Here is a 27,381-nt window from a genome sequence, read left to right as displayed (position 1 = left end):
TAATGAATATTTAAACAAATACAACTTATTATAAATAAATAATAAATATCATGTTGAGAAAAATAACAATAATATCATCATTTTAATAAATATAGTGAAATTGTAAATTATATGAAACTTTATCACAAACTACAATAATTATACATAGTATTTTTGTTTTGCTCTTATTTTTGTATTTTTATTCGATATTGTTTTTTTTTCCTTACCATTTGGCTTAACTACATAATTGATATTTTCGGTTTTATATATGTTATTGTATCAAGAAAATCTTCATTTAAAATTTTAAAAATTTAAAATGCATACATGTATATGCAAGAACAAAAAATAATGTTTGATATTCTATTGATATTAAGTAATTATAAATAACCTTTAACATTTATAACAATATACAGTTAAAATATGAATTATCAAATATGACAGTATATACAAAAATAACATGTATAACAATAAATAAATTTATCTAACATATAACAAGTATAAAAATAATATGAATATACAAACTAAATATATTCTATCTTCTATAAATATGATATAGAAGATAATATATATAAGAAAAAATATATTTTACATATTATTTCTATAAATAAATTCATCTAACAATAAATTGTTATAGATGTATGAGAAATGAAAATATTAAATCATATTTTTAAAGTGAATTATGTTTGGTTTAAAAGTGAATGAATTTAATGATATAATCTATACAATTAATAAAGAAAAAAATAAAGTTGTGTATAGTATACTATTTATAGGCAGAAGAAAAGAATAATAAAAAAAATAGTCCATTGAACATCTGTGTTTTACCCTGACGTTTTTTTTTCCCTTCCCTACAGTCCAGTTTTTAATACATAAAAAATTTATGATTTGCAAGTAATTCATTTAGTTTTTTAGTATTTTTTTTTTTGTTCTGTATATTAAAAGGCGAATGGTTAAATGAAGATTGAATTGCGTGCGTGGCTTTATGTTTCTGCTTCTCTTTGGTCTGCCTTGCATAATGAAACAAAAGGAACAATAGTTAAATACTATTAAAAATCCCGAAATACCCTGTGCTTTTTAATTAAATAGCTAGGCCTAAGTCAATAACGCTTTGTAGAGTTCGGAACATGACATATAACGAATCGTGCTTGTTTTAGGGTGTGGATCAGCTCGATGGGAATGCAGGTCCCATCCTCAGCACTATTAATCACCGATTAGGCTATTGTTATACTTTTCTAGTCCTCAAACTCTGTTTTAATAGCTTTGGGTGATCAAATTAAATCGCTTCTTTACTAAAGTCAAAAGGAAAAAACACAATTTCAAGAATTTATGCTGAAACATAAAAATAGGTCCCTACAATCTAGCTTCGGTCCAAAAATTGACTGGGAAAAAGAGGAGACATAATGAGAGTGATCGCTCTCACTCCGGTACGCTTTGTGACTGCGGTAACAAAAAAAAAGGAAAGAAAGAAACAAGTGAGTAGAAAAAAGTTACAAGTAACTCAACAAATCCCAACTTAAATCACTATGATCAATCAAACACATTTATTAACTCCGGTAATAAATCTATCTTTCTCTCTCTCTTTCTCCCCCTCGTTGGAGAGAGCACCTTATGCTGATTCCTCTCCTTGTCTTGCTCAAATCGTGAACCCATCCATCCTCCAAAATTCCAGATTTAGATTTCTGGGTATACGTCGATCATGGCGGTTGTTGAGAGTGGAGATTCAGGAGCCGTGGTCCAGCCGACGTCTTCGCCCACAAGTCAAGATTCCGATGATCAGAAGTCAAGGATCGAGCTTGGGGATGAGGAGGGCCTGTACAGCAAGATCGGATCCCATCCCGAGGGGTCAGATGGTGGGGAGAGCTACAAGCGTGAGATGAGGGAGCTCCAGGAGCTTTTCTCGAAGCTCAATCCCATGGCTGCTGAGTTTGTTCCTCCCTCCCTCTCCAAACAAGCCAACGCTGGCTCCTTTTTCCCTGGCGCCGGAAATGTCCCCCTTGAAGTCAACGCCTACGGTAACGACAACGGCGGTTTCCGACTGGTAAGGGACACCAAATCGTCTTAGCTGTTTCGTTTTTTTTATCCTTTTTTGTTTCCGATCGGATTCGTTTTGACTCTGTGTAGAAGAAGAGCTTTGGTCAAGGGAAACGGAGGATGAATGCTCGCACAAGCATGGCTCAGCGAGATGATGTCATCCGAAGAACCGTCTACGTCTCTGATCTCGATCAACAGGTTTTTGGAAAACACTTTTCTATGCTTGTCCTCTCAAAGACTTTTCTCATCTTTTTCTTGTGTGTGTGTGGATGTTGTTAGGTCACTGAAGAGCAGCTTGCTGGTTTGTTTGTTAGCTGTGGACAGGTTTATCTTCTTTTTTCTTTTTTAAAAAAAAAAACTCAATCATTGGGTTTGAACTCTGTGTTTGGTTTATAAGCAGGTTGTTGATTGCCGCATATGTGGTGACCCAAACTCAGTTCTTCGTTTTGCTTTCATTGAATTCACTGATGAAGGTATTTCATTTCTTTGATATTCTTTTTCGAGTAGTCGATCTGGTTTTAAGTTATCTGGTATTGGTTTGTTATATAGAGGGAGCGATGACTGCTCTGAATCTCTCTGGGACTATGTTGGGATTCTATCCTGTGAAAGTCCTGCCCTCTAAAACAGCTATTGCACCCGTTAACCCGACTTTCTTGCCCAGGGTAAAGCTTTTCTTTTTTTTACTATGCAAAAAGTCTTGAGGCTCAGAAGACGATTTGTTTTGTTGTTGCAGACTGAAGATGAGCGAGAGATGTGTGCTAGAACTATCTATTGCACTAACATTGACAAGAAGGTGACTCCCTCGAATTGTTTATATTGCTTTACTCATGGAAGTGAAAGTGTCTCCCTTTCTCACCTGTGCTTGTTGCTACAGGTTACTCAATCAGACGTGAAGATCTTCTTCGAATCCTTCTGTGGAGAGGTGAACAACTCTTGAGCTTGCTTTTGTTTGCTCTTAACAGGGAAAATAACTAATTAGATGTTTTTCACAGGTTCTCCGTCTGAGGCTCCTTGGCGATTATCAACACTCGACTCGTATTGCTTTTGTAGAGTTCGTGATGGTAAGCACATTATTTATGCTTCCTACTCTCTCTGTAGACTTTCTTGATGAGCGCTTAGTGCACAAAATGAGTATTATACCTTTGTTTCTTTACAACAGGCAGAAAGCGCGATAGCAGCTCTCAACTGCAGTGGAGTTGTTCTAGGCTCTTTACCGATAAGGTTAGAGAAAACGACAGAGCCAATCTCTTATCTCTAGACTTTTTGTTTTCGTTGTTGGTGATGGTTTGTTTTCTTTTCTCAGGGTGAGTCCTTCAAAGACACCTGTTCGTCCCAGATCACCCAGGCATCCAATGCATTGATCTTAGCGTTACACGTTTTCTCCACATATGTCTCTCTCTCTCTCTATATATATATATATATATGTGTGTGTCTCGCTCTCTCTTGCGAAACAGTATACAGACGTGTAAAGATGTTTGTTTGCATCTCTTTGTTTTGGGAATGTAACTCTGGGATCTGGTGATGCTTCTTCCTTTTACCTTTTGTCTTGCCTTGAGAGTTTTCGATGTCACTCTTTTAATGTCAAAGAGCTTTGAACCATATCAAAGAGAACTCTTACTTTTCTTACCGTCTAACTATTTCGATAAAGTAAAGAAAATGATTTATGGCACAAGTTTGGTGGTGTTCTCTTTTTTTTTGGGGGGGGTAAAATTTTGGTGTTCTTTTGTTTGAACATGAGCGGTTGTTGAGCTGAATTATAATGGAGACCAAACCGGTTAGCTTAACTGGGTTTTTCTCTAAAAGTCAACTTTAGGAAATTCCAAGAAATAGTAAATTAAATAAAAAGTTTGGTGACGTCGAGAAGATACCAAATGTAATGCAGTCTAGGTTCAAAGGTTTCTCAATGTTTTGTACATTTTCAAGACTACTGTGATTTTCTTTTCAATTTTTATTTATTTCAAGCATCCATCCAAATATTATTGATACACAGATACAACGTGTTTTAAAGTTGTGATGCGACTCTGAACCACCTACTCAGGTCCAAATCAATATCGAAAATCCAATTTTCACTATTTTGTTCATATTTCCCTAATGTTTTCTTATGTATTCACGGAATCAAATATTAAATCAACCGGTCAATTACAAAAATAATAACCCGGTCATAGTTATAAGTCAAAATTGAAGTTTAGTTTTCTCTAATGTTTTCTATCGTCCACACTAAAAATTATAAATTGAATATATTTTTTCTTAATTAATGATTCAACCTTCTTACACCATTTCTAATCCACCTCTATAAGAGAAATTTATTATTTAACAGAAGGAATATATTATAGAAATGAGTTAGATATGATCATTAACGGAAGCTTATACTCCATCAGTTTCTGAAAATAAGATTTTTTAAAGTATTCAAGCTTATTAAGAATTCAATAAATGTTTATACTTTAATTTTTCTTTTACTTTATTATACACTTTTCAATAACTTTTCACCAATGAAATTTAATCAATTCAAATATTTTCATTTAATGTTTCTTAAAAATATAAAAAAGTACCTTAAACATATAAAAAATCTATCTTTGTAGTACAAGTAAAAAATTTAAAATATCTTACTTTCGGGAACAAAGGGAGTATTACTTTCGTTACTCTCATAGTTAGCTAGAATCACCACGACAAATGCGTTGTTCCACTCATAGACCTCTTCTTTTTAATTTTGAACTCTCCCTATTTTCATTTATTTATTTTTTTGGTTTTTTTTTGTGTAGAATACATACTTCCATTAACTTATTAAACTTTGGAGGTACAATGGTTGATACATGATTTGAAAACAACAGAGATTAAAGCACCGTCGGTCATTTATTTCTAGGTTTCAGAAAGCAAATTATAGTATAAAAGAAATTTATCAAATAAGCTTTTTAAATTGTTTTCAGATGAGAGTTTCATGATATGCCATTAAAACCATTTAATATCAAGTGTGCAGTCCCATGGTATACCACTTATTTTCCCCACGATACATTACCCTCAATTTCACGTTTTATTTCTTATAAATATATATATACTCCTTCCGTTTTTTTTTATATAAGTCATTTTAGATGAATTTTTATGTTCCAAATTATATGACGTTTTCGGTTTTCTATGTAAAATTTATTAGCACTTAATGTTATATAACTAATAATAATATACCTTCTATTTTATTATTGGTTGATTTGTTGTTAGGTAAATAATTAATGATGTTTTTGTTTAGAAAATATAAAAAATTAATGATTTCTTAATCTACGTACACAATTTTAAAACGACTTATATTAAAAAAAACGGAGGAAGTACAGTTTTTCGTTTTAAGTATGAAGCACACAATTTATAAGAACCATAAAATTTGTTCGACGCGAGGCTGATTATTTAAGTGACGTACCAATTAGGTATTCAATATTAGGATGTAACACTGATATTGCAAAGGAAGAAAAACGAGTTCACAAATCTATTGTGAAGATAAAATCGTTTGAGATGTTGTGCATGATTTTTTTTTTTTTTTTTTTTTTTGAGAAATGGCTCTCTAAATGTTGTGCATAATACATGAAAGTTAGTTGGAACACAGAAAAATAAGACATCATCGGCTAACTTGGTTCTTAATTACCCGGAGAGATTGGGTGGGTATGAGATTATCATTATGACGGTAGTAAAGAGATTGACCGGTGATATCATTCTTATCGAACCCAACTCCTTCGGAATTATTGACTCAGTTTGGATACTATACATGTGACTCAACATGCTCACTATAATTAGACATATAGATCCCAAATTCTGGATATATATATAGAGCTACACTCCTAGAAAGACAATTTTAATATAACAACAACGAAAAGAACAGCAAGAACATGGCAGAGACTCAAGGAAAGGTCATCACTTGCAGAGGTAAGTAGCTCACAATGTGATTGTTATATCATTTTCATGATCATGCTAATATATAATGATACATGTATGTAGCTGCCGTTGCATGGGGTCCAAAAGAGCCGCTTGTAATACAAGAAATATGCGTCGATCCTCCTCAGGAAATGGAAGTCCGGGTTAAAATCCTTTACACCTCCATTTGCCATACCGATCTCGGAACTTGGACCGGCGTGGTAATAAACACACCTATCTTCAAATCATTAGAAAATCATGCTTCTTGATTAACATTACAATATAATTCTGATCCCATCTTTGTATAAAAAAGAACGAAGCTGAACGAGCATTTCCGAGGATTCTTGGGCACGAAGCTGTCGGGTATATGCCAATTCACATTGGGATATATCTACTATTTAAACCTACATGTGACGCTAATAAAACATCTTTTTTTCATCTTCTGGATATGAACAGAGTGGTAGAAAGTGTAGGAGAAGGAGTTAAAGATGTGAAAGAAGGAGACTATGTGATTCCGGCATTCAATGGAGAATGTGGTGAATGCAGAGTTTGTAAGAAAGAGGTAAGTAATCTATGTGAGAGATATAAAGTGGATCCAATGAAAAGACTGATGGTTAATGACGGAGGAACAAGATTCTCAACAACCACAAACAAGGACGGCGGTTTGAGCCAGAGCCAACGCATTTATCACTTCCTTAACACCTCCACGTTCACCGAATACACGGTCTTGGACTCGGCTTGCGTTGTCAAAATCGATCCTAATGCTCCTCTCAAGCAAATGAGCCTCTTGAGCTGTGGGGTCTCCACGGGTTAGTTATTAGATCTATTTATATAGCAATTCGTATTATGGATTTATTGAAAAAACAGAATCATTAATTTGGGTCCATAGATTCTTTAACAATGCGGAATTTTTTGTTTTCTTGTTGGGATTTTTGAATATAGATTAGGATGTTATTATTATCTCCTTTTTTGGAGCAAATATAGTGAGATTTGGGAGTAGCTAAGGAACAAAGGAGGAGATAGGACCTTGGTTTCTGAAACACCATTTATTTCTCTTATACCAAACGCAGTTAATTCACTTGATGATACCAATCAATGGTTGTAGAAATCTACAGCTGTACAAACTGATACATATTCAAATTTTTAAATCAATAGTCACATGAAGTGTATGTGTATCCCTATTAAAAGTTATGTCGTCGTTCCGAGAAAAAAAAATAGGTGTGGGAGCAGCTTGGAACACTGCCAAAGTGAAAGAAGGTACAACCACTGCTGTCTTTGGATTGGGTTCGGTTGGACTCGCTGTAAGATTATTAGTATTATTTTTCCATACACCCCTCATTATAAGTTAAGTTTTAATTTATATAGTAACTCATAATAATATCTCTATACATATTTTATGAATGGGAACTGAAGGTTGCTGAAGGTGCACGAGCAAGAGGAGCTTCTAGGATCATTGGTGTTGATGCCAATGCTTCCAAATTTGAGAAAGGTATTACTTTCTCTTCCAAATTTTTTTAATTTAATTTGATTTCGGCTTACTAAGTGAAGCGGATGCTTAACAGCCACTGCAATAAGATTTCCATATATTCGCAATCTGAAGTTCTCAACATGCTTAACATACTCCAAACCATTATTGCAGGTAAAGTGATGGGAGTAACAGATTTCATAAACCCTAAAGACTTAACAAAGCCAGTACATGAGGTACTGTCAACTTTATAACACAACAAATCATCAATAATTATTAAATCAACTTAGCATTAATTAACTTTAACCATTGATTGATCAATATACCAAAAAAATAGAGGATACGAGAGCTGACCAGAGGAGGCGTGGACTATAGTTTTGAATGCACAGGAAACGTCGATGTTCTTCGCGAAGCCTTTTTATCCACTCACGCCGTAAGTCCTGACTCTGACTAATGTGATCAACGAGTTGTTAAGTTTACTTGACAAACAAGTTAATTTAGTAACTTGAGCAACAAGTAACTGTTTAAATAAATTGAATGATAGGGTTGGGGATCGACGGTTCTAGTAGGAATATATGCGACACCAAGAACATTGCCTCTTCATCCGATGGAGCTTTTCGACGGCCGCAAAATCACTGGTTCTGTATTTGGCGGGTTCAAGCCCAAATCTCAGCTACCAAGTTTTGCTCAACAATGCATGAAAGGGGTCTGAGTTTTTTTCCTCTAGATTCTATACACAAACTTCTTTAACTCGACTTAGTTTTGCGTTTTGGTGGAGATTGATTGGATTTTTTATTTTGTAGGTTGTGAAATTGGAACCTTTTATCACCAATGAGCTTCCATTTGAGAAGATAAACGATGCGTTTCAGCTGCTTCGCGATGGAAAATCTCTTCGTTGTCTTCTCCAAATCGCTAAGTTTCTCAAGAAATAATTCTACACATTTCCAAAGTTTTATTACTCTATTATTTACCCAGCAAACACTTCTATTATAAATTATATGTATATCATCAGTAGTGCGATGATCAACCATTATTTGTGCTCAGGGATTGTTTAAGACTCAAATGATCTTGTGATGTCATATAAGTTCTTATTATTCAGTCGATTATGTCATACGTTGCAACTACATGTGGATGTCTCTTTCTATTGAAATAGAAAACGCACAATCAATAGTCTTATTTTGTCGTATAACTGATTTGTGTCAAAAATGCAATTGTTACTTGTGGCTTGTAGTGTGCATGCTATATTGCTATGTTTTTGAAACCATTCGAATAACTACGTATATCAAATAAATCAGAAAGTGGATAATTACGTCAGTGTGAGCATAGTTGCTTGACATGCAAACTTCACTCTGCTTCACCAACCCAACCATTGCAGTTCACTTATTAACTATTGCCAATGTTTATTTTTCAAAAAAAAAAAACTATTGCCTATGTTTAATTAATTAAGTTATTCATCATAAAACCTTTTATTTAATGGAATAGTTTACAACTTACTTTTTGCCTCACCACTCACACCAGATGCAACTATAACCATAAGATCATCGCATTCAAATGTATCAATTAACTTGATTGGTGCGATTGATGATGGAAGAGCCGATTATTCTTGATATATAAGATATACAAATATAAATGATCGTACATGATTAAAATCATTTTGGCATTTGTGAACTTTTTTGTTTGACGGGCAGGGACACTTATTCTCTTCCAATCTCAGACCAATACGACCACTTGAACCAAACATGGTAACCAGAGAACTAAAACCAACAATATATAACTTCATTTTCTTATACATTGTAACAATTAAGGTAAACCTTAATAGAAGCTTTATTGATTTTTCTATTCCGGTCTGGTTACCTAGATCACCTTAAGTTTGAGTAATAAAATAGCTGTTTGTTGCAAAAAAAAAAACTATTAAGGTAAATCTCTAGTATTATCTTGAATATTTAATTTTGTCGCTGCGCGCAGAGTGAAATAGTTTATTAGATTATTTATTGTATGTTGTACTAATGGATTTGCTGTATAGTTTTTTTTGGGAATGAGCATTCATATACCCATTCGGATTCAGTTAATATATTCGGATTTTGGATTTTAGGATTAGAAATTTAAATCGCATTCGTATATTTACAAATTTTGATTTGGATTTGGTTCGAATCATTGCGGGTTCAGTTCAGATTTGAGTTCGGATACCCATTTTGATTAAAAAAATTAGTGTGAACACATTAAATTGTCTGCGATAGAATTAAAAAATTAGTACGTGAACGCATTAATTGTTAAATGATTGTGAGGCCGACACGTCAGCATACTCAAATTGAAATCAATATGAGACTAACACGTGTCAATGTAGTATAAAAGCATTAAGTGACTCTTTTAATATATATGAGATTGGGATTTGCAACTAATGACATACATATGAACATGGAAAGTGATTTAACTAAAAAGTTTACGCCAAAAAGAAAAATTAACTAAAAAGAATGACCAAATAACCGGTCAATATTAGTATGGGAACAAATTACGAGGTGAAACTTCACATTCAACTCAACTAAAATTAGTAAATAGAAATGAAAAAGTGAAGGATCGAGAAGTCAATTGTGTTTAATCATTATGTGATATTAGTTAATCCATCAATTTTTCTACCCAAAAGCATGATTAAGCATAGAATTTAGAGAAATGAAACATCATTATTAATGTTGAAACACAAAGATCCCATCAACAGACAAATCATAAGAACAGTGCTTGTAGGGTAACAACTTTAACATAAAATCCCCAGCCTTTATCATTTTATTTCTTGATCATATGCATTTTCTTTTGCTAATTAGTGTTGAACACATACTTACTTATATTTGCGTACATAGTTGTTGCTAATTCAAATATGTGGATGCATATATAATCCAACCATCGCCTTTTTACTTGGGAGAGGATATTCCAACCTGTCACTCCCACTTTCCTATCTCTATTTTCGTTTTTTTCATTTTAGCTATTTCAACGTCTAAATGCATTATTGGTGTTCAAATACGCACCACGGAACGAAATGGATTAAATATTTTTTAAAAATAATAAGGATAATCAGAGGTGGTGGACAGCGCACCTCTATCAATGTCCGGTCTGGTTCTGGGAAAACCCCACTGTTAATCTAGGTCCAAGAAGAAAGATCGGTCCAGCTCGTTAAAAAGGCATGTGCGATGAAAGTGACTTGACGAGTATGCAACCCATACTGCTAGCAGGCGTGCCAACTGGTCAAAGGCGTACGAATGAGTCAGTGATTTGTATTAAATGCTTAGGGACGAGGTGAACTGAATCCGCGCCGCATAGAATATGTGACATCACTCTGATATGGACCGAATATATGATCTCATCGCAAAGGACGATCAGCTATCTTTTATCGGATTCGGAGCGCACTTTCGCCTATAAAAGAAGATCTTTCCTAATCGATCAGATGACAGACTTTTTTTCCTGAGCGAACTCATATAGAATTTAATTACTTAACTATCTCAATACTTTGTAAGAGCGAGCTCGATTCAAATATCTACCTCGCCTCACGTTTGTAATCTCCTCTTGTACTTCAATATTCTTCAAATAGAAACTAGATTTCCGAATTTTGTCCCTTAATAATCTTAATCACCTCTTAATCATATACACGAACTCACACTTCAACATTTGGCGCCGTCTGTGAGGAAAAATCAGGAATCTCTCAACTCAAAGAAACATTTCGAAAAGATGGAAACTACATATGCGGATCCAGAAATTAAGATGGCAAAACGCAAAAACTCTAAAGACCATTCGGGAAACGGTGTCGCGGTCGCTGCCACAGAACGCCCCGTAACCCCCGGTCACAAACCATTCGGAGGAAAACTAGACGATCCAGACAATGACTTTGAGACAAAGAGCGATAGCAAACCAACCAACCACGCCCTCGCGATATCACATGACAGCAAGGGAAATATTCCATGCAAGGAAACCGCATCCCCCGTCCGAGAGCAAAACAGCGTCACTTCGATTCTACATTTACTATTCGCCGGGGAAAATCTTCACGACGAACTATCTCAAACCAACGAGCGAGGGTATCCAGACCGCCCCGAAGAACCCTTCATCGAAGTCCAGCAAGACGAACACTGCGTAATCTACAAGGTCGATATCCTCTACCCTCCGGTTAGAAACCCTGACATCCTTAGGGGAACGAGGAACATCCCATTCTCCAAAAAATTCGAAAATACCTCATCCACAACCCACGTGCAGAAATCCCGACTTACGATGGGAAAACCGACCCGAAGCACTAACTTTCCGCTTTCATCCACACACTTGAGCGAACACAATTCCATCTGGAGGAGCATAACGCATTCTACTGCCAACTGTTGGTAAAACACCCCGAGGGGGTGCCTTCGGCTGGTTTGTCTGCATCGAGCTATAAGCGATTCAGAATTTCGACCACTTGGCAACCATTTTCGTATGACAACACGAGAAACAAAAAAATTCCAAGAAAGAGCAGACAATCCCTGAGACGCGGTTTCTAACCTCCTCGCGAAACTCAACTTTAGTTGAGATTCGAAACCAAACTCCAAATAGGATACGTAGCCGAGAGAATAAGCGAGTTCGCGACAATACATCGTATGTCCGACGCAATCATCCTGACTACCCTTCAGAAAGCCCTATCGAGCGACTCGAACATCCTAGACGAGCTCATCTTCGACAAATCACGAACCATGGAAGAGGCGCTGTAGAGAACGGAAATCTTTGCCAAAACCGAGATAACAAAAGCGGAAAGAAAATTTGGATACGACAAGCGAAAGGTCAGATATGTGGGTCGCGAAGAGTGCGACAGCACAAGATACAGACGCAAAATTGCGAACAAAGATGATCAGACCTATCGATAACAAGCCGGCGACACCGAAGAGAGAAATCAGTTCTGCGAATATCACCGCGCAGTCGGACAATCCACCAAAAACTACAGGATACTTCAGAAACTCCTCTACAACGAGTACCGTGGAGCCTACACTACCAACCACGAGGCAAGGCAGCCCGACTACCAAACCACGAATGCAAGAACACACCATGGTCGCAGCAGGGCATGCATGAGCCCAAACTGTTACGATTTCCACAGAGAAGCTTAGACACCACCCAAAAAAGCCCAAGTCGTAGAAGCCCGAGGTGGCCGTAGAAGTCCGTCGACGAATTGTTTATTAACGGTATTTTCAGTTTGATTAACCTATCTAAGTTCTTTTCACTTTTGATTTGTGCTTCAAGCCCTCTTAATCAACTTCATTTAATTTGTTTTCAATTTTAAGAAAACTCGTCTAAATCAGGAACGCCTCCCTTACGCTGAAGTTCCTCGAGGAAAGAGGGATAGATCCCCATAAACGAGAACTGTCACAAGAATAAAAATTAATTGTCAACGTTGAACGAACACATAGACAGTGTCCCAATTTAATCCGCGAAATCACGCTCCATATGAGCATAGCGGACTGATCACCCGCTCGATTTATTTTGGCCGAGGCAGAGTCGTAAATGAACCTCAAAGCGAAAATTGCTTACAAAAGAAAAGAGTCGCTTACAAAGCGCACATCCACACAAAAAAAGCTATGAAGAATGAACGAAACATAAAATAATGAACAATTTATATAAAAAAGAATGATACAAAAAAGAGACAACACATACAATACACTCAAGAATGCGAAGAAACTGATGGCACATCGCTAGATGATCCGAGCACCGCGTCGTGAGAAACTTCTAAATCCTCAACGTCAAGGGTGGGCTCATCCATTGACTCCACCTTCGCCTGATACGAGCTCTCATTGATTACAAGACCCGCCACAAAATCTGAAGGGACCGGCAAAACATGCTCATTCTTGACAACACCAAGGTAGCCAAGAGAACCGAACATACGGTGAAATTCAACATGTGCCACCCAAACCTGTTCCTGATCGGCGGCATATCGCCGAACCCATCCAAAGCAAGGATCATAAACTGATTTCACAAACTTCCGTGCAACTGAGCGCTCAACCGCAATGCAACGATTATTTGACTCCTACAGCTTCGTGAATTAAACCTCGCTCTCTTCCTCGAGGACCTTATTAGCGGCCTTCGCCAGATCAATCTCGGAGCGCAATCAAACTACCTCGGCCCGAATCCCTTGAAACTCCACTTCAGCGGCTTGATTACGATTAACACTGTCATGCCGAGAGCTCTCCACTGCACAAAGCTTCATCTCTCAGTTCTCAAGAGCTTGAGTCATATCGACAATGCAAGCCTTGAGAGGATCAGCCTTCGATTGCGAAAACCATGCATCCAATCGATCCTGCTCGGCCTCTTCCGTCATACGTTCCAACGATCGATCCAAGTTCTTCACTCTCTTATCCTTGCCGGTCATAAGCTGAATCTTCCGACCCTCTAACTAAGAAAAGGAGGGGGAGGAGGGGAAAAATAGTAAGAAACCAGGACATCAATGCTTCATAAAATAGCCTATGAAAACAAGGAGCTTACACGAAAAGTTGCCATCACGAGATCGCCATATAAATTCTTGAAAATAAACGAAGATTTCTCGGAGGCACCTACAGACGTCAATAATCTATGACATAAGCGATCACACGCCTCTCGATCAGAAATAAAGCCATCCTTGCCATTATACCTAAAAATGAAGCCCAGCGAGTAACCAAAGAATCAACTAAGCAAGCATGCAGGCGAAGACCCACTAAGCACCGGCGGATGACGAAAAGAAAGATCAGAGCGATCAGGGGAAACCGGAGATACCCGAACGGCTATCATCGGTCCAGCATGAGATTTCCCGATTTGGAAGCGTTGGGAAGCGCCTGACCAACAGCAGGGATTTTAGGCAAATATGTAGCGGGCGCATCAGCACGAATAACATAACCAAGATGCGGAACGATCCGAACATGATCGTCGACAGCTCTCATATCGCCACCGGGAGACCTCATTTTTCTCTTCCTACCTCTCTGAGCAGGCAGACTCCTTACAACATAGGATCGATCAGAGACTACGACTTTAAATCAATATGTTACGTCAATAGAAATCCATTTTTTTTAAAGGGGGGAGAAGAAAGAGAGGCTACCTTGCTTCAAATAAAGATGAACATATAGCAAGTAGGCCCAATTTTGGCAACATATGTACAATAGGGCACAAATGTCACCATCAAACCGCGGTGACCATGGATAAATACACGAATCACGATCTGCCTAAAAAAAAAATACTCATCGAGCCCATTTAAACAAAAACGGGGGGAGGGGGGGGGGGGAGGAGTATAAAATACAACCAGAGGTCCACTCACCTCTGTCGAGATTCCAAGATCCACAGTAGCACCGACTCACATCTGGAACAGACGCCTAACTAATTCTATAAAAAAATAGCACATCCACCACGATCGACCTTCGTCTCCTTTCCGACGTAAATCAGCTTCTTACTAGCCATAAAACTAAGGTATAGCGTTACGAGGAAAAATCTGTTTCTACTAATTTTAGTAAACTTCCGAAACAACCGAGGGTCCACCAAAAAAACAAGCTCGAAACAACTGCCACGCACGTCTTCATCGATGGACCCGTGAGTTGGGTAAAAGCTATGTCGGGCTCCTCGCATCGAGCCACCAGCAACCTTAGAATAGGAAACCACATGCCAAACTTGAAAAACAATTCATACATATATATGAACCTAGCAGGAGGATCCCATGGATGCTCATCTGAGGTAGTTATCCTTATCTCGACATTACAAGGAACACCCGGAGTTCGTGGAGAGCTCAAAGAGAAGTTTCATCAAATGAGGAAGGACCAAACGCGTTCGTAACCTGGGGAGCTAGAGTAACAAGTTTTTGCCCCGAACGACCCCCACAACCTCTTCCCCGAGCATCATCGGAGTAAAGCACAGAGGCGTCTACCAAGCCTTTGATCAGCACAGACATAGTAGGAGACGGAGTAGGAGTGCGAGAAAGGTCAGACTCGGAGGATCCCGACGAGCTACTAGACAAACCGTAAGATGTTTCGGATTCAACCCTTGTCTTAGACATCACCTCACCAAAAAGCAAATAGATCGACAAATAGCAACCGAACTCAAATAAAGACCTACGAGACCAAAGTGAGGAATCATGGTACTTATATCCAAAGCAAGAAAGCGAAGATTCGCATATCTCTGACACGAAAAGACGTTCCTTCCCCATAATATATAAAGTAACAATCAAATAAATAATAGCAATGACCTCGATTCCCAGAACCACACAAAACATCCAAAACTATTTTTCGGATTCGAATCTCTCCAACAATTTGGGGGAGACTCATTGTTGGAGGTGAGCTGCGCACCCCTATGAATGTCCGGCCTGGTTCTGGGAAAATCCCACTCTTAACCTAGGCCCAAGAAACGAGATCAGCCTAGCTCACTAAAAAGGGTATGGGAGATGAAAGAGACTTGGCGAGCTCACAACCCATACTGCCAGCAAGTGTGCCAACTGGTCAAAGGCATACTAACTAGTCAATGATTCACATTAAATACCTAGGGAAGAGGCGAGCTGAACCTGCGTCGCATAGAATATGTGACATCACTCTGACATGAACTGAATATATGACCTCATCTCAAAGGACGAACTATCTTTTGCCATATTCGGAGCGCACTTTCGTCAATAAAAGAAGACCTTTGCTAATCGAGCGGAGGACATACATTTTTTACCGAGAGAATTTTGTAGGAGCGAGCTGGATTCAAATATCGACCTCGCCTCACGTTTGTAATCTCCTCTTGCACTTCGAGTTTTTTCTAATACAAATGAGATTTTTGACCTACTTTTGTCCCTTAATCATCTTAATCACCTCTTAATCATATACCCAAACTCACACTTCAACAATGATGATTATGGACATAACTGAAGATGTATATTTTTGTAGTGTTGTCTATCAGTTCGTGAAGCAATACATTAGGTAGCATATATGTGTCCTAGAAAGATGGATTAATATGGGAAAAGAAAAGAAGATATATTCTTGAAGACAAATGGATGTTTTCTATCAACCAAAATATTTTTGAAGAGTAAGTTTTCCATTAAAAAATTTGGTTACAAAAGCTTGGAAGAACTTGAGGAGTAAGTTTAGATTTGCTATATAAAGAAGACATGCCTCATGAAGTAAATATGTCTCTGCAGAAAAAGAAAATTGAGAGATCTTTGTTTGTTGCTTGTGTGATCAAGCTTTTTGTGTTACTGCTATGCGTGAGGTGATGACTTAGTTGTTGACGTATTTCCAGATATTTGGAAGATTGAAGTCTAGACCCAGAGGGAGTTTATCTCAGGATTAGGTGATCCTAATAAATTGAAGTCCTCTACGGTGAGTTTTAGCTTTGACTTTTGTTATCTTAAAGAATCATTGTAATGGAAAATGGCAGTACTTCAGTAGGGTTGTGCATGTTGTATGCGTAGCGAGTTAGTGTATTCGCTTTCTTGTTATAGTGAATTCGAAAAAAGAAACTTATGTCTTGTTTATTTTCTGCACTTTACTCTGACCGTATCATTCACACTTTCAATTGGTATCATAGCGGGTCACCTAAGTCATTGGTGAGATCCTAAAGGGTGATGACATAAACTGGTTCATGAAGAAGGACACGGTTTTTGAATCAAAATTGATGGAGGCATATCAAGAGGGAACGTATATGACAAGACCACAATGTCTTGATTCATCCATTACATGTATTGGAACGTTATTATGCAAGTCTTTATCAGTGGTCTTGATGAGGACTGTTGGAGTTCTATTGAAGCTGGTTGGAGCCATCCATCCGGTGATGATAAGGTTGAAATTCTTAAGCCAAGAGATCAATGAAGAGAGTTTCAAGTTGCAATTATAATGCCAAGACTACATTTTATAATGTGATTGATGCAAGCTACTTCAAGTTTATTTCTCAACGCACATTAACTCAAAAGGCGTGGAAGACAATAGAGAATATGTTTGAAGGTACTACAAGTGTCAAACAAACTAAGCTAGATATCTTAACATCTAGATTTGAGAATCTAAAGATTGATGAAGAGGAAACTTTGGCTCAGTTTAGTGTTAAGTTGTGTGACATATTTAATGAATGTTTTGCGCTTAGAAAAAAATACAAAGACAAGAAGTTGGTGAAGAATCTGAAGAAATCGTTGCTGTCAAAGTTTGAGTCAAAGATTTTTGTTGTTGATGAAGCTTATAATCTGGATGAGTCGTCTGTTGATGAGTTTGTTGGAATTCTTCAAACTTTTTAGTTAAGCAAGTCATATAGAGATGAAGATAAGAAAGAAGAAAATCCATATGGAATTGTTCTAAAGGTTCATTTTCTGAAGTTCCTACGGCGTGCTGTCAAAATGTTTTTGCTAAGTATCAGAAGCAAAAGCAAGGCATGAAGGAGAATGGAAGAAGAGGTGACTTGGGAAAGTCATCATCTAAGATATAATGCTTTTGAGTGCAAGGTATTTGGACGTGTTCGCTCTGAATGTGTAGATTTACAGAAGCAAAAGAAGAAGAGAGACGCCAAGAATGACTCTGGAAGTGATTACGATGATGGTTAGCAGCTTAAGAATTTTGTGGCGTTCCCAACCTTGAAGTCAAGCTCTCTAACAAAATTTGTTTCATGATCTGCGTGAGCGTTAGAATGTGCATCTGAAAGTGATGGTGATGGTGTTGATGGAAGTATGGATTATGTAGAGCTTGCTGAGAACTATGAAAGATTGTATGAGAATTAGCTAAAGATGATTGAGGCGAATTCAATGCCGGTTAAGGAGAAAGTCAAGCTAGAATTTAAGGTTTTTGAAGCACTTAAATGTGCTTTAGAAATAAAATAAAAAGGCACGAAAGGTTAGTACTTAACTTTCATAAACACATAAGAGTTTGAGGATGCTGAATAATGGGACGAAGCAACTTGATTATCTTCTAAGCATTGGGAAAGGTGATCGATGTAGTCTTGGATTTCAAGGGAATCTTATAAAGCTGAAGGTGTTTTCGTATCAGCAGGAAAAATTGAGGTTGTAGTATCATCTACTACAAAGCGAGTGGTTAAGATATATGCAGGGAAAGCATCACACAAAAGACTGATGAGAAAACTGTGACTGATTAGAAAACTGCGACTACTACAAGTAATTCTACATCGACTGCTTCGGGTAAATTTTCTGACCGTAAGAGCGCATCTCAAGAAAGTTTTGACCTATTTTTCATCGTTGTGAAGTTTGTTGGCATATTAGACCAAGATATTTCAAAATGTTTAGGGAGAAGAATTAGATGGAGCAGTCTTATCATATGATGTTTCAAAGTCCAATATGTTATTCTTGTGGAGTTCAAAGACATGTTCGATGTGATTGTTTCAAGTTTTTTCAAAGAGCTAATCATGGAGGGATTAGGTTCAAGAATACATGGTATAGGAGATTGATCACTATGGAAATGGTTCAATGGGATTTCATCATCAGTTTGAAGGGTGGCAATCTTCTATTAGTTTTTGACCATAATGTGTATCATAGGGGGAAGATTGAAGATGAGGATTTCTATCTAGAGGTGATGAGTTCACATAAATAGTCAAAAACAGGAAAATTGAAGATGCATATATATGTAGTGTTTGTATAAGTTCACGAAGTACTATAGGAGGGTGGCAATCTTCAGTTTGAAGGGTGGCAATCTTCTATTAGTTTTTGACCATAATGTGTATCATAGGGGGAAGATTGAAGATGAGGATTTCTATCTAGAGGTGATGAGTTCACATACATAGTCAAAAACAGGAAAATTGAAGATGCATATATATGTAGTGTTTGTATAAGTTCACGAAGTACTATAGGAGGGTGGCAATCTTCAGTTTGAAGGGTGGCAATCTTCTATTAGTTTTTGACCATAATGTGTATCATAGGGGGAAGATTGAAGATGAGGATTTCTATCTAGAGGTGATGAGTTCACATACATAGTCAAAAACAGAAAATTGAAGATGTATATGTATGTAGTGTTTGTATCAGTTCACGAAGTACTATAGGAGGTAGTAGATGACAGTGTCATGAAGAAGGAGCTATATAGGAGTTCGTGTTTTGTGATGTGGTTCGGCTTGCTAAGCTTGGAAAAGGAAAGAAGATATGTTATTGAACATAAATAGATGTTTTCTATTAAGCAAAAGAGAGTTTACTTAAATAGTAAGTTTTTCATTAAAGAAAAAGAAAAGTTATTTAAAGTTTCTTGAAAGAACTTGTGGAGTAAGTTTAGGTTTGCTATACAAAGAGGACTCGCCTCATGAAATAAAGGTGTCTTTGCAGAAAAAAAGAAAATTGAGATATCTTTGTTTGTTGTTTCTGTGATTAACCTTTTGGTGACACTTCTCTTCGTTAGGTGCTTACGTAGTTGTTGACGTATTTCTTGAGATTTAGAAGATTGAAGTTGATATCACTCAAATTACCCTAAGGAGTGATTTACTCTCTCAAATAAGAGTTGTAGTACTTAGGGATCGAATCCACAAGGAGTTAGGGCACACAATAGATCTAAATTGTTTATGATTAAGATAGGTAAATAATGTAAATAATAAATGGCAGGGTGAACAAGGCATTTGTTCAGTTGGTTGGTTTTGAGGTTTGTAAACAATATGAGAAAGCATTAGACTTAGATTTTCTATTCAGGTAATGATGATTATAATAGTATAAAAGCTAGGGTTGTACATTGGATATTCTAGAACTCAAACTAAATAATAATCTATCAACTTCTGTTTGTTTAGAGTGTCTATTGTCTAGATCTCAACTATCGTTTGTTGATCTTGAGAAAGTGTCGATCGATACCATCTATGGATAGTCGATCGATACACCTTTCAGAACGCCGATAGGGTTGTCGATCAATGTACTTTGCAGCAAGCTTTAGCGAGCGGGTTTGAATTATGTTCACTAGGTTTCCTAAATCCACTTGTGTTTATTTCTAGCAATCCTAGCACAATATCAATCAGTTCTGGTGAAATACCAAGCTTTCGCTTACGCCTAATTATCCTAGTATCAGGGTTCTAGTTAACTACTTTAGTACACAAGCAATAAGATCAACTCAATTGATGGATATCACTAACAACTCAGAAATTCTATATTTGGGGCTAATCCTTCATAATCCTATTTGAACCCTAAACCTAATAAGTTGAACTACTCAGACATAGCAAAGCAATTCATAACAAGATATAAATAAAACTGCATAGAATATTTAAGATATGTCTTGACTTGGGTTTTAAGCCGGCTGAAAACCTAGATGGGTTTTGCGCGCTTCGCTGTCGATCGACGGCACAGGGTGTGCGTCGATCGATGTTTGTCTCTAATCGTTGACTTTAAGATATGTTCGATGGTCAGCTACGAGTTTCTTCCAAAACACTCATGAACCTGTAAATGTGCTAAAAAGACTCCAATATATAATAAATAGTTCTTAAACACCTATATACCACGGCTAAAAATGGTAAAGTCTATGGTATATCAGAAGTCTAGAGACAACGAGAGTTTAACTCGTGGTTAGGTGATCATGATAAATTGAAGTTTAGACTCGAGGGTGAATTTTAGCTTTGAATTGAATTATCTTAAAAATATTTTGTAAGAACAAAGATGGTATTTCATGAGGATTGCGCATATGTTATATGTGTTAGCAATTAGTGTATTTATTTTATTATTCTAGTCAATTTGAAAAGAAAAATTTATATTTTGTTTATTAATTTTCTGCATTTAACTTTAACTTCATCGGCGGTTCAGTGATAGCTGGTCGTTATAGCATACTTTTAAAATAAAACGACCAGCTATTACTGAACTGCAAGGATTTTAATCCTTGTTTTGCAATGATCACTCCCTTCACTCCTGGCATTTTAATCCTTGTTTTGAACATCAATTGGAAGAGGATCTTATGTTTTAATATTGATTGTTGGGATTCATTAAGACTGCGACAGAGACTGCGACAGAGACTGCGTCAAAGAATCCGTCAGGAAATTCGTCAGAATTTGGTGACGGAAATAAAAAAAGATCGCATAATTTAAACTAAGATAAGGACGTCATATTAGGAAAGGGAAATATCACTTTTATGGAGTTATGGAAGTTGATAGAATCTTTGAAATATTACTTTCATTGTTTATGGAAGTTGGAAGTATTTTGGAAATATTCTTTATAGGTTTTATGGGAAGGGGCGAATGCCCTAATCCAACTAGGTTAATGTAATTGACTCCTACTATATATATATATATATATATATTTTTTTTTTTAACGTCAAACGGCCATTCTATTACTCAGGCTTGAGGTGGTCTGGGTAACCAGACCGGAATAGAACAACCAATGAAAAGTAACTCCCTATTGGAGGATCTAGCAGTCTTAGCTAAAAAATCTGAAAATTGATTCTGCGTTCGTGGGACATGAGTAATGCTGAACTCCGGGAAGCATATCCGTAGCGTCTCGATCTTCTCCAATTCTGTCGCAAAGCTTGGCCAAGCATGAGGTTCCTCTAGCATAGCAATCAGGTCCTTACAATCCGTCCCAAAGCTCTGACATGTTGATTGCTGAAGCATATTCTCCATTGCCCACTGTAGTGTTTCAACTTCCGAGTGCAAGGCTGATTCACGTCGAGTAATATTTTTTAACCCCATAAGCTGAGCCTTCCCCCTACTGTCCATCCACACCCATCCACATCCACTAAAGTTGGCCGATGCTATCCAAGATCCATCTAACAGGCATATGTTGCCCAAGCTTATGACTTGGGGGATCACCATATTGTTTCCTTGTGGCACTGGTTGTATCACTTCATTCGCCTCAAACCAGGCTCGACATTCACTCTCTGCATATCGAACTAACTCCAAAGGATCTCTATCTATCCCCCTGAATAGTTTTTCATTCCTAGCCTTCCATATATACCAAATTATCCAGGGATAAGGATCCCTGTCTTGTTCCGGCTCAATAATAGAGTTTTTCCTCCAAAATAGATAATCCATGTTCGTGTAGATGCTTGATACTGGAAATACCTCTGGGCCTGTTGGGGTTGCTGATAGGCTCCAAACTTGTAGCGCTGGCGGGCATTCAAAGATGGCATGAGTTACAGATTCTTCTAATTCTCCACACCTCGGGCAGTAATTATCACATCTCATATTGCGTCTTGCTAAATTCCTTGTTACTGCCACGTGCCCAGTCAACAACTGCCATATAAGATGACGTATCTTCGTAGGCGCCTTCAGCTTCCAAGCAAAAGCTTGAAGATTGGTGATACTTGGCTCCAAAACCTCCTGTTCCTCCTCCACCTTTAATAAGTTCCGCGCCACCCAATATCCAGATTTAACTGTGTATTGTCCGTTTCTTGTGTAGCTCCAACAGAAGGAGTCGCGGCGATGAGATGAGCTTATGGCTAAACTCCTTATAAGCTGTATATCGTCCATGTTGACATAGCTCTCCAAAAGCCGAACATCCCATTCCTTCGATGTCTGATTAATGAGCTCGCTAACTCTCATGTTGGGGTGCATAACAGGCGCAACAGGAGCCGCCGGTCTTGATGGGATCGTTGGGATCCACGGATCCTCCCACACCTTAACATCATATCCTGAGTGAATCTTCAGTCTGATTCCTAGTAGTAGCAACTTCCTTGCAGCAGAGATGCTATTCCACACATACGATGGGTTATTGGTAGAGTTTACTCTCAGCGGAGAACTTAATCTGTAGTATCTTCCCCTCAAGACCCGGGCAACCAATGAATCTGGGAACTGAACCAACCTCCATAATTGTTTTGCCAACAATGCCAGATTAAACTCATGGATCATAAGAAACCCAATCCCACCTTCCTCTCTTGGTGCACACACCTTTTCCCATTTCGCCCAGTGTATTCCTCTCTTTGGGGGATTCGAGCTCCACCAGAAGCGTGCAATGGCACTAGCTAAGTTTTCACATATTTCCAAAGGGAGCAGGAAAGTAGACATTACATAAGTCGGGAGAGCTAACAAAATCGATTTTATCAATACTTCCTTTCCTCCTTTTGAAAGCCACCTACCCGTCCATCCATTTACCCTGTGCATTAACTTATCCTTAAGGAAAGCAAACAATTTGCACTTGGAGCCGCTTATGTCTTCTGGAATACCCAAGTAGGTTCCCATCCCTCCTTCATTTTGTATTCCCAGTGCATCTTTGACCTCTTGTCTGGTAGTTGCATTAACTCGCTTACCAAAGAGTAAGGACGATTTATCAAAGTTGATACACTGGCCAGATGCTTTACCATATATCCTAACTACTTTCATTACTTCTTCACATTCACGGGGCTCGACTTACAAAAGAAAAGGCTATCATCAGCAAAGAGAAGGTGGGATACCGAGGGGCACGCACGTGTGACACGCATCCCCGTTATCTTCCCTTGATTCTCTGCATGATTGAGAAGGCTAGCGAGCGCTTCCGTGCATAGAATAAAAATGAAAGGAGACAAAGGATCTCCTTGTCTTAGGCCCCTACCAGGCACAATATTTCCTCTTGGCTGGCCATTTATAAGCACCTTGTATTTTACCGACGTAATGCATCTCATTATCCAGGTTATCCAAATCTCTGAGAAGCCCATTTTACGCATGACAGCTTCAATAAACGACCATTCCATTCTATCATACGCTTTGCTCATGTCCGTCTTAATGGCCATCCTTTTACTGCGTCCACTTGGCTTGGTTCTCAATGCGTGAAACATTTCTTGAGCAATCATAATGTTGTCTGAGATATGCCTCCCAGCAACAAAGGCCGACTGGCTTTCCGAAATCAATCCTGGTAGCACTTTCTTTAATCTCTGGCATAAGACCTTCGAGATTATCTTATAGCTGACATTACACAGACTTATGGGTCGGAACTGAGCCATATCATTAGGCTTGGTCGTTTTCGGGATGAGACATATATTCGTATCATTTAATCCATTCACCACTGTTCCCTCGACAAGGAATTTATTGACCATAAGAGTCAAATCCTCCTTTACAATATCCCAAAATTTCTGATAGAATAGCGCAGTCATCCCATCTGGGCCTGGGGCCTTTTCTGGGTGCATAGCAAAAAGTGCTAATTTGACCTCCCATTCCGTTACCGGAGCTGTAAGGCTTTCATTCATTGCCCCAGTGATTGTCGTAGGAACTTGAGTTAGTGCCTCTCCAATGTCCTCAGATTAGACGATTCAAAGATCTGTCTAAAATAGCTAGTAGCAATGGCTACTAATCCTTCTTCATCCTCAACTATATTCCCATTTCCATCTTGGAGCTGCGTAATTTTATTCCTTGCTCTCCTCTGCTTCGTTAAGGCATGAAATTTTTTTGTATTTCTATCCCCCTCTCTCAGCCAGAACACCCGACTCTTCTGCTTCCAGAACATCTCCTCGGCCTTAAGAGCCTCAGAGAGTTCCTTCAAAGCCGCTGCAATTTCCTCAGTTGTGGCATTGTTATCCGCATACATGGCCTCCACTTTTTCTTTAAGCTCCTCCACTAATTTCGCAGAATTAATATTATGTTGTCTCCTCCATTCTCCCAGAGCCTTTCGACAGCTTGAAATATGTTCCATAATAGACGCATCTGGAGGGAGATCAGGCGATTTCCATCCCTTCAGGATGACTTGCCTGAGCTCCTCGTTATCTAGCCATCTCTTATCAAACTTGAACTTTTTTTATCTCATCATTGGCTTTACCAGTATATCTGCAAGAATCGGACGATGGTCCGATCCCCACAGCCTCATATACTTTATACTCGAATGGGGAAACTTCTCATGCCAATCCGCATTTCCTACCGCCCTGTCCAAGCGACATCTAACTGTAGACCCTCCTGCTCGCTTGCCTACCCATGAGAGCATGTCACCCGTGAAAGGGAACTCTAACATTCCACAATCATTAAGCATCTGTTTAAAAGCCAGGAAAGAACTAGCAGGTCACTGCCTTCCCCCTACTTTTTCCTCATGACACGTAATTTCATTAAAGTCACCTATCATAAACCAAGGTCCAGTTCTTGTCGTTGAAAAACGCGTAAGACGTTCCCAAACCTGATCTCGTCTGTCTAATACAAGATCCCCATAAACAAACGTCATATAGACTTTAATTCCATCTATGACTGCCTCAATGTCAATCATACGGTTATTCGAAAATAAAACATTAATTTGAAAATCATCCATAAAAAATAAAGCTAAACCTCCGCTGAGACCAAGTGGCTCAACAGTAAACAAATGATCAAAACCTAAGTCGGCCTGAATGTTCTGCAACAGCGGCTTCCTGTTCTTTGTTTCAGAAAGGAACACAAGTCCTGGGCGATGCTTCTGACACATCTCCGTGAGGCGTCGAACTGTGAGGTCGTTCCCAATCCCTCGACAGTTCCAACTGACTGTCTTCATTGATCATGTCTCGATGAGTATTTGGAACTCATCAAACCATCAAGTTTTAATGCTTTGTCTTTCGCCTTGTTTGAGCCATGATGCCGTCTTAATTTTCCACCGCCCCCTGCAACATGTGAACCTGTAGCCATCGAATGCTTACTTGGAGATCCCCTACGAAGGACCTCAAACTTCCTATTTTTGATACCCAAAGGGGTATTGCTCCTTACGCCTGGCTTCTTACTTCTTGTAGCCCTCAAGGAGCTACGTCCCGAGTCTTCGATAGGCCTCGGCTGGGATTTACTCTCCTCCAAAACCATAAGATCAAGCTCTAGCAGGTCATCACCATCGTCACCATCAGCTCCATCAGCCGCTAGTGCTCCCTCCGACTGATCCATTAGCTCCATATCGCTCAGCGCCCCAATGATAAGATCATCAGGGTGACTTGTCTCCGCGCTTCCCGAAGGGGAGAACACGATCGTTCGTGCTTCACCCTTACCACGCAACGTAACATTATTCTCCATGGGTTGCTCTGCGCGCACTGGAGTCACAATGGTGCTTGCTAGCTTCCTGTAGGTTAATCTCTCACCGCTCCTCGTTTCAGCTAAGCCCGCATTGGTAGGCGATGTTGTCGTTGGAGATCGTTCATAAGGAACAATCTCACGGGATGTTGAGCCCGCATTGGTTGCAGAATCACCTTCAATCTGATTCCTTCCCAGCCTGTCATGCAACTTCGGTGTCGTCTCTATATCTTCTCACTTGGGCGCGCATAAGGACCTGCACCCCGTGCCCCACCATATCTACTTCTCCTTGAGTGATCATCTCTGCTACGGATAATCCTATCAGAATGACGTCCACGGCTGCTATCATCCTCCCAATATCGAGCTGCCTGTCCCAAAGTACTCATGTCATCAGACCTTAAGGGTTTGGACGTATAGTACTGCGAGGATTGAATACCTCTACTCTGCAACGAAGATTGCTGAGTAGCTCTAGTATTTGCCAGAGCGTCCCTCCCCCAGTTTTGACGAGACACATCTTGATTCTGCTGCAGTCGCGAGAACACAGGTCTTTCCACATGTTGTAGCCTTGATCGAACGTCAACATTGGGACAATATCCCTTCTCATGAGATAACAGGCCACATGTGGTGCAGTGTTTGAATAACTTATCATACTTTATTTCAATCGTGACCTCGTCACCCTCGTATTCCACTTTTCTAGAGAATTTCAGCGGACGGCGTGAATCAACATCGATAAGCATGCGGCCTTCAGTTAGCTCCAGAGTATCGACATGGCCAATTCTCCCTCCTATGTTTCTTAGATTCGCATCAGTCCAAAGGTGAAGGGGGAAGCCAATGAGCTGTACCCAAAAAGGAATAATCCATGGATAATCATCGTGTACAATGGGTTCCCAACGCACCAGAACGAACATACAGAAGTTATAGTGGAATGGGCCTCGTCTCAGCACCGAGTTCAGGTCCTCCTCAGTCATGAAGTTTAATAAAAACTTCCCATTCCCTAGATCACTTGCGGTAATTCTCTCAGACAAACCCCATTGAGAAGGCATTGTTTGCAACAGCTTCTCAACATTCTGCTTCTTTGGATTAAGAATCTTGCCAATGAGAGCCAAACCAAACTCCTTGATTACAAAAGAATCATCGCGATCCACCAGCTTAATGGGTGCATCATCATCCTCATAGAGGATCCCTTTACCCTTGATATCCGCCTGATGAGCGGATCTCAGACGATTCAACGACCCCAT

At 38.7% G+C, this 27,381-nt stretch overlaps 4 protein-coding genes across 4 annotated transcripts; 2 read left to right on the top strand and 2 right to left on the bottom strand.

Annotated features, from left to right (window-relative positions):
* The first annotated feature begins 1,506 nt into the window (after positions 1-1,506).
* LOC106426459 (polyadenylate-binding protein-interacting protein 11) lies at positions 1,507-3,633 on the top strand. The gene is given in 10 exon segments (XM_048757086.1): positions 1,507-2,014; positions 2,098-2,205; positions 2,287-2,331; positions 2,408-2,480; positions 2,557-2,669; positions 2,741-2,800; positions 2,882-2,929; positions 3,000-3,143; positions 3,146-3,228; positions 3,311-3,633. Coding segments are annotated over 10 exon segments (1,074 nt in total). The 5' UTR covers positions 1,507-1,672; the 3' UTR covers positions 3,369-3,633.
* Positions 3,634-5,565: 1,932 nt separating this feature from the next.
* Positions 5,566-8,536, top strand: LOC106426434 (alcohol dehydrogenase-like 3). Its single transcript, XM_013867157.3, has 10 exons — positions 5,566-5,910; positions 5,983-6,119; positions 6,212-6,261; positions 6,355-6,707; positions 7,117-7,199; positions 7,312-7,387; positions 7,538-7,599; positions 7,701-7,796; positions 7,908-8,069; positions 8,167-8,536. The coding sequence occupies exons 1-10, from the start codon at positions 5,874-5,876 to the stop codon at positions 8,293-8,295; spliced, it is 1,185 nt and encodes a 394-aa protein (XP_013722611.2). The 5' UTR covers positions 5,566-5,873; the 3' UTR covers positions 8,296-8,536.
* Positions 8,537-15,101: 6,565 nt separating this feature from the next.
* Positions 15,102-26,146, bottom strand: LOC106426419. Its single transcript, XM_048757343.1, has 6 exons — positions 25,765-26,146; positions 24,951-25,132; positions 24,618-24,908; positions 23,806-24,432; positions 21,686-23,467; positions 15,102-15,359 (listed from the first exon to the last, which is right to left on the bottom strand). Exons 1-6 carry the CDS (start codon positions 26,144-26,146, stop codon positions 15,102-15,104), a joined length of 3,522 nt encoding a protein of 1,173 aa, XP_048613300.1.
* Positions 26,147-26,367: 221 nt separating this feature from the next.
* Positions 26,368-27,381, bottom strand: LOC111203683. Its single transcript, XM_022697649.1, has one exon. It carries the CDS (start codon positions 27,379-27,381, stop codon positions 26,368-26,370), a length of 1,014 nt encoding a protein of 337 aa, XP_022553370.1.

This window comes from Brassica napus, chromosome C5 (assembly GCF_020379485.1).
Source record: "Brassica napus cultivar Da-Ae chromosome C5, Da-Ae, whole genome shotgun sequence".
In the NCBI taxonomy this organism is placed as follows: domain Eukaryota; kingdom Viridiplantae; phylum Streptophyta; class Magnoliopsida; order Brassicales; family Brassicaceae; genus Brassica; species Brassica napus.
This window is presented reverse-complemented; position numbering and strand designations above follow the sequence as displayed.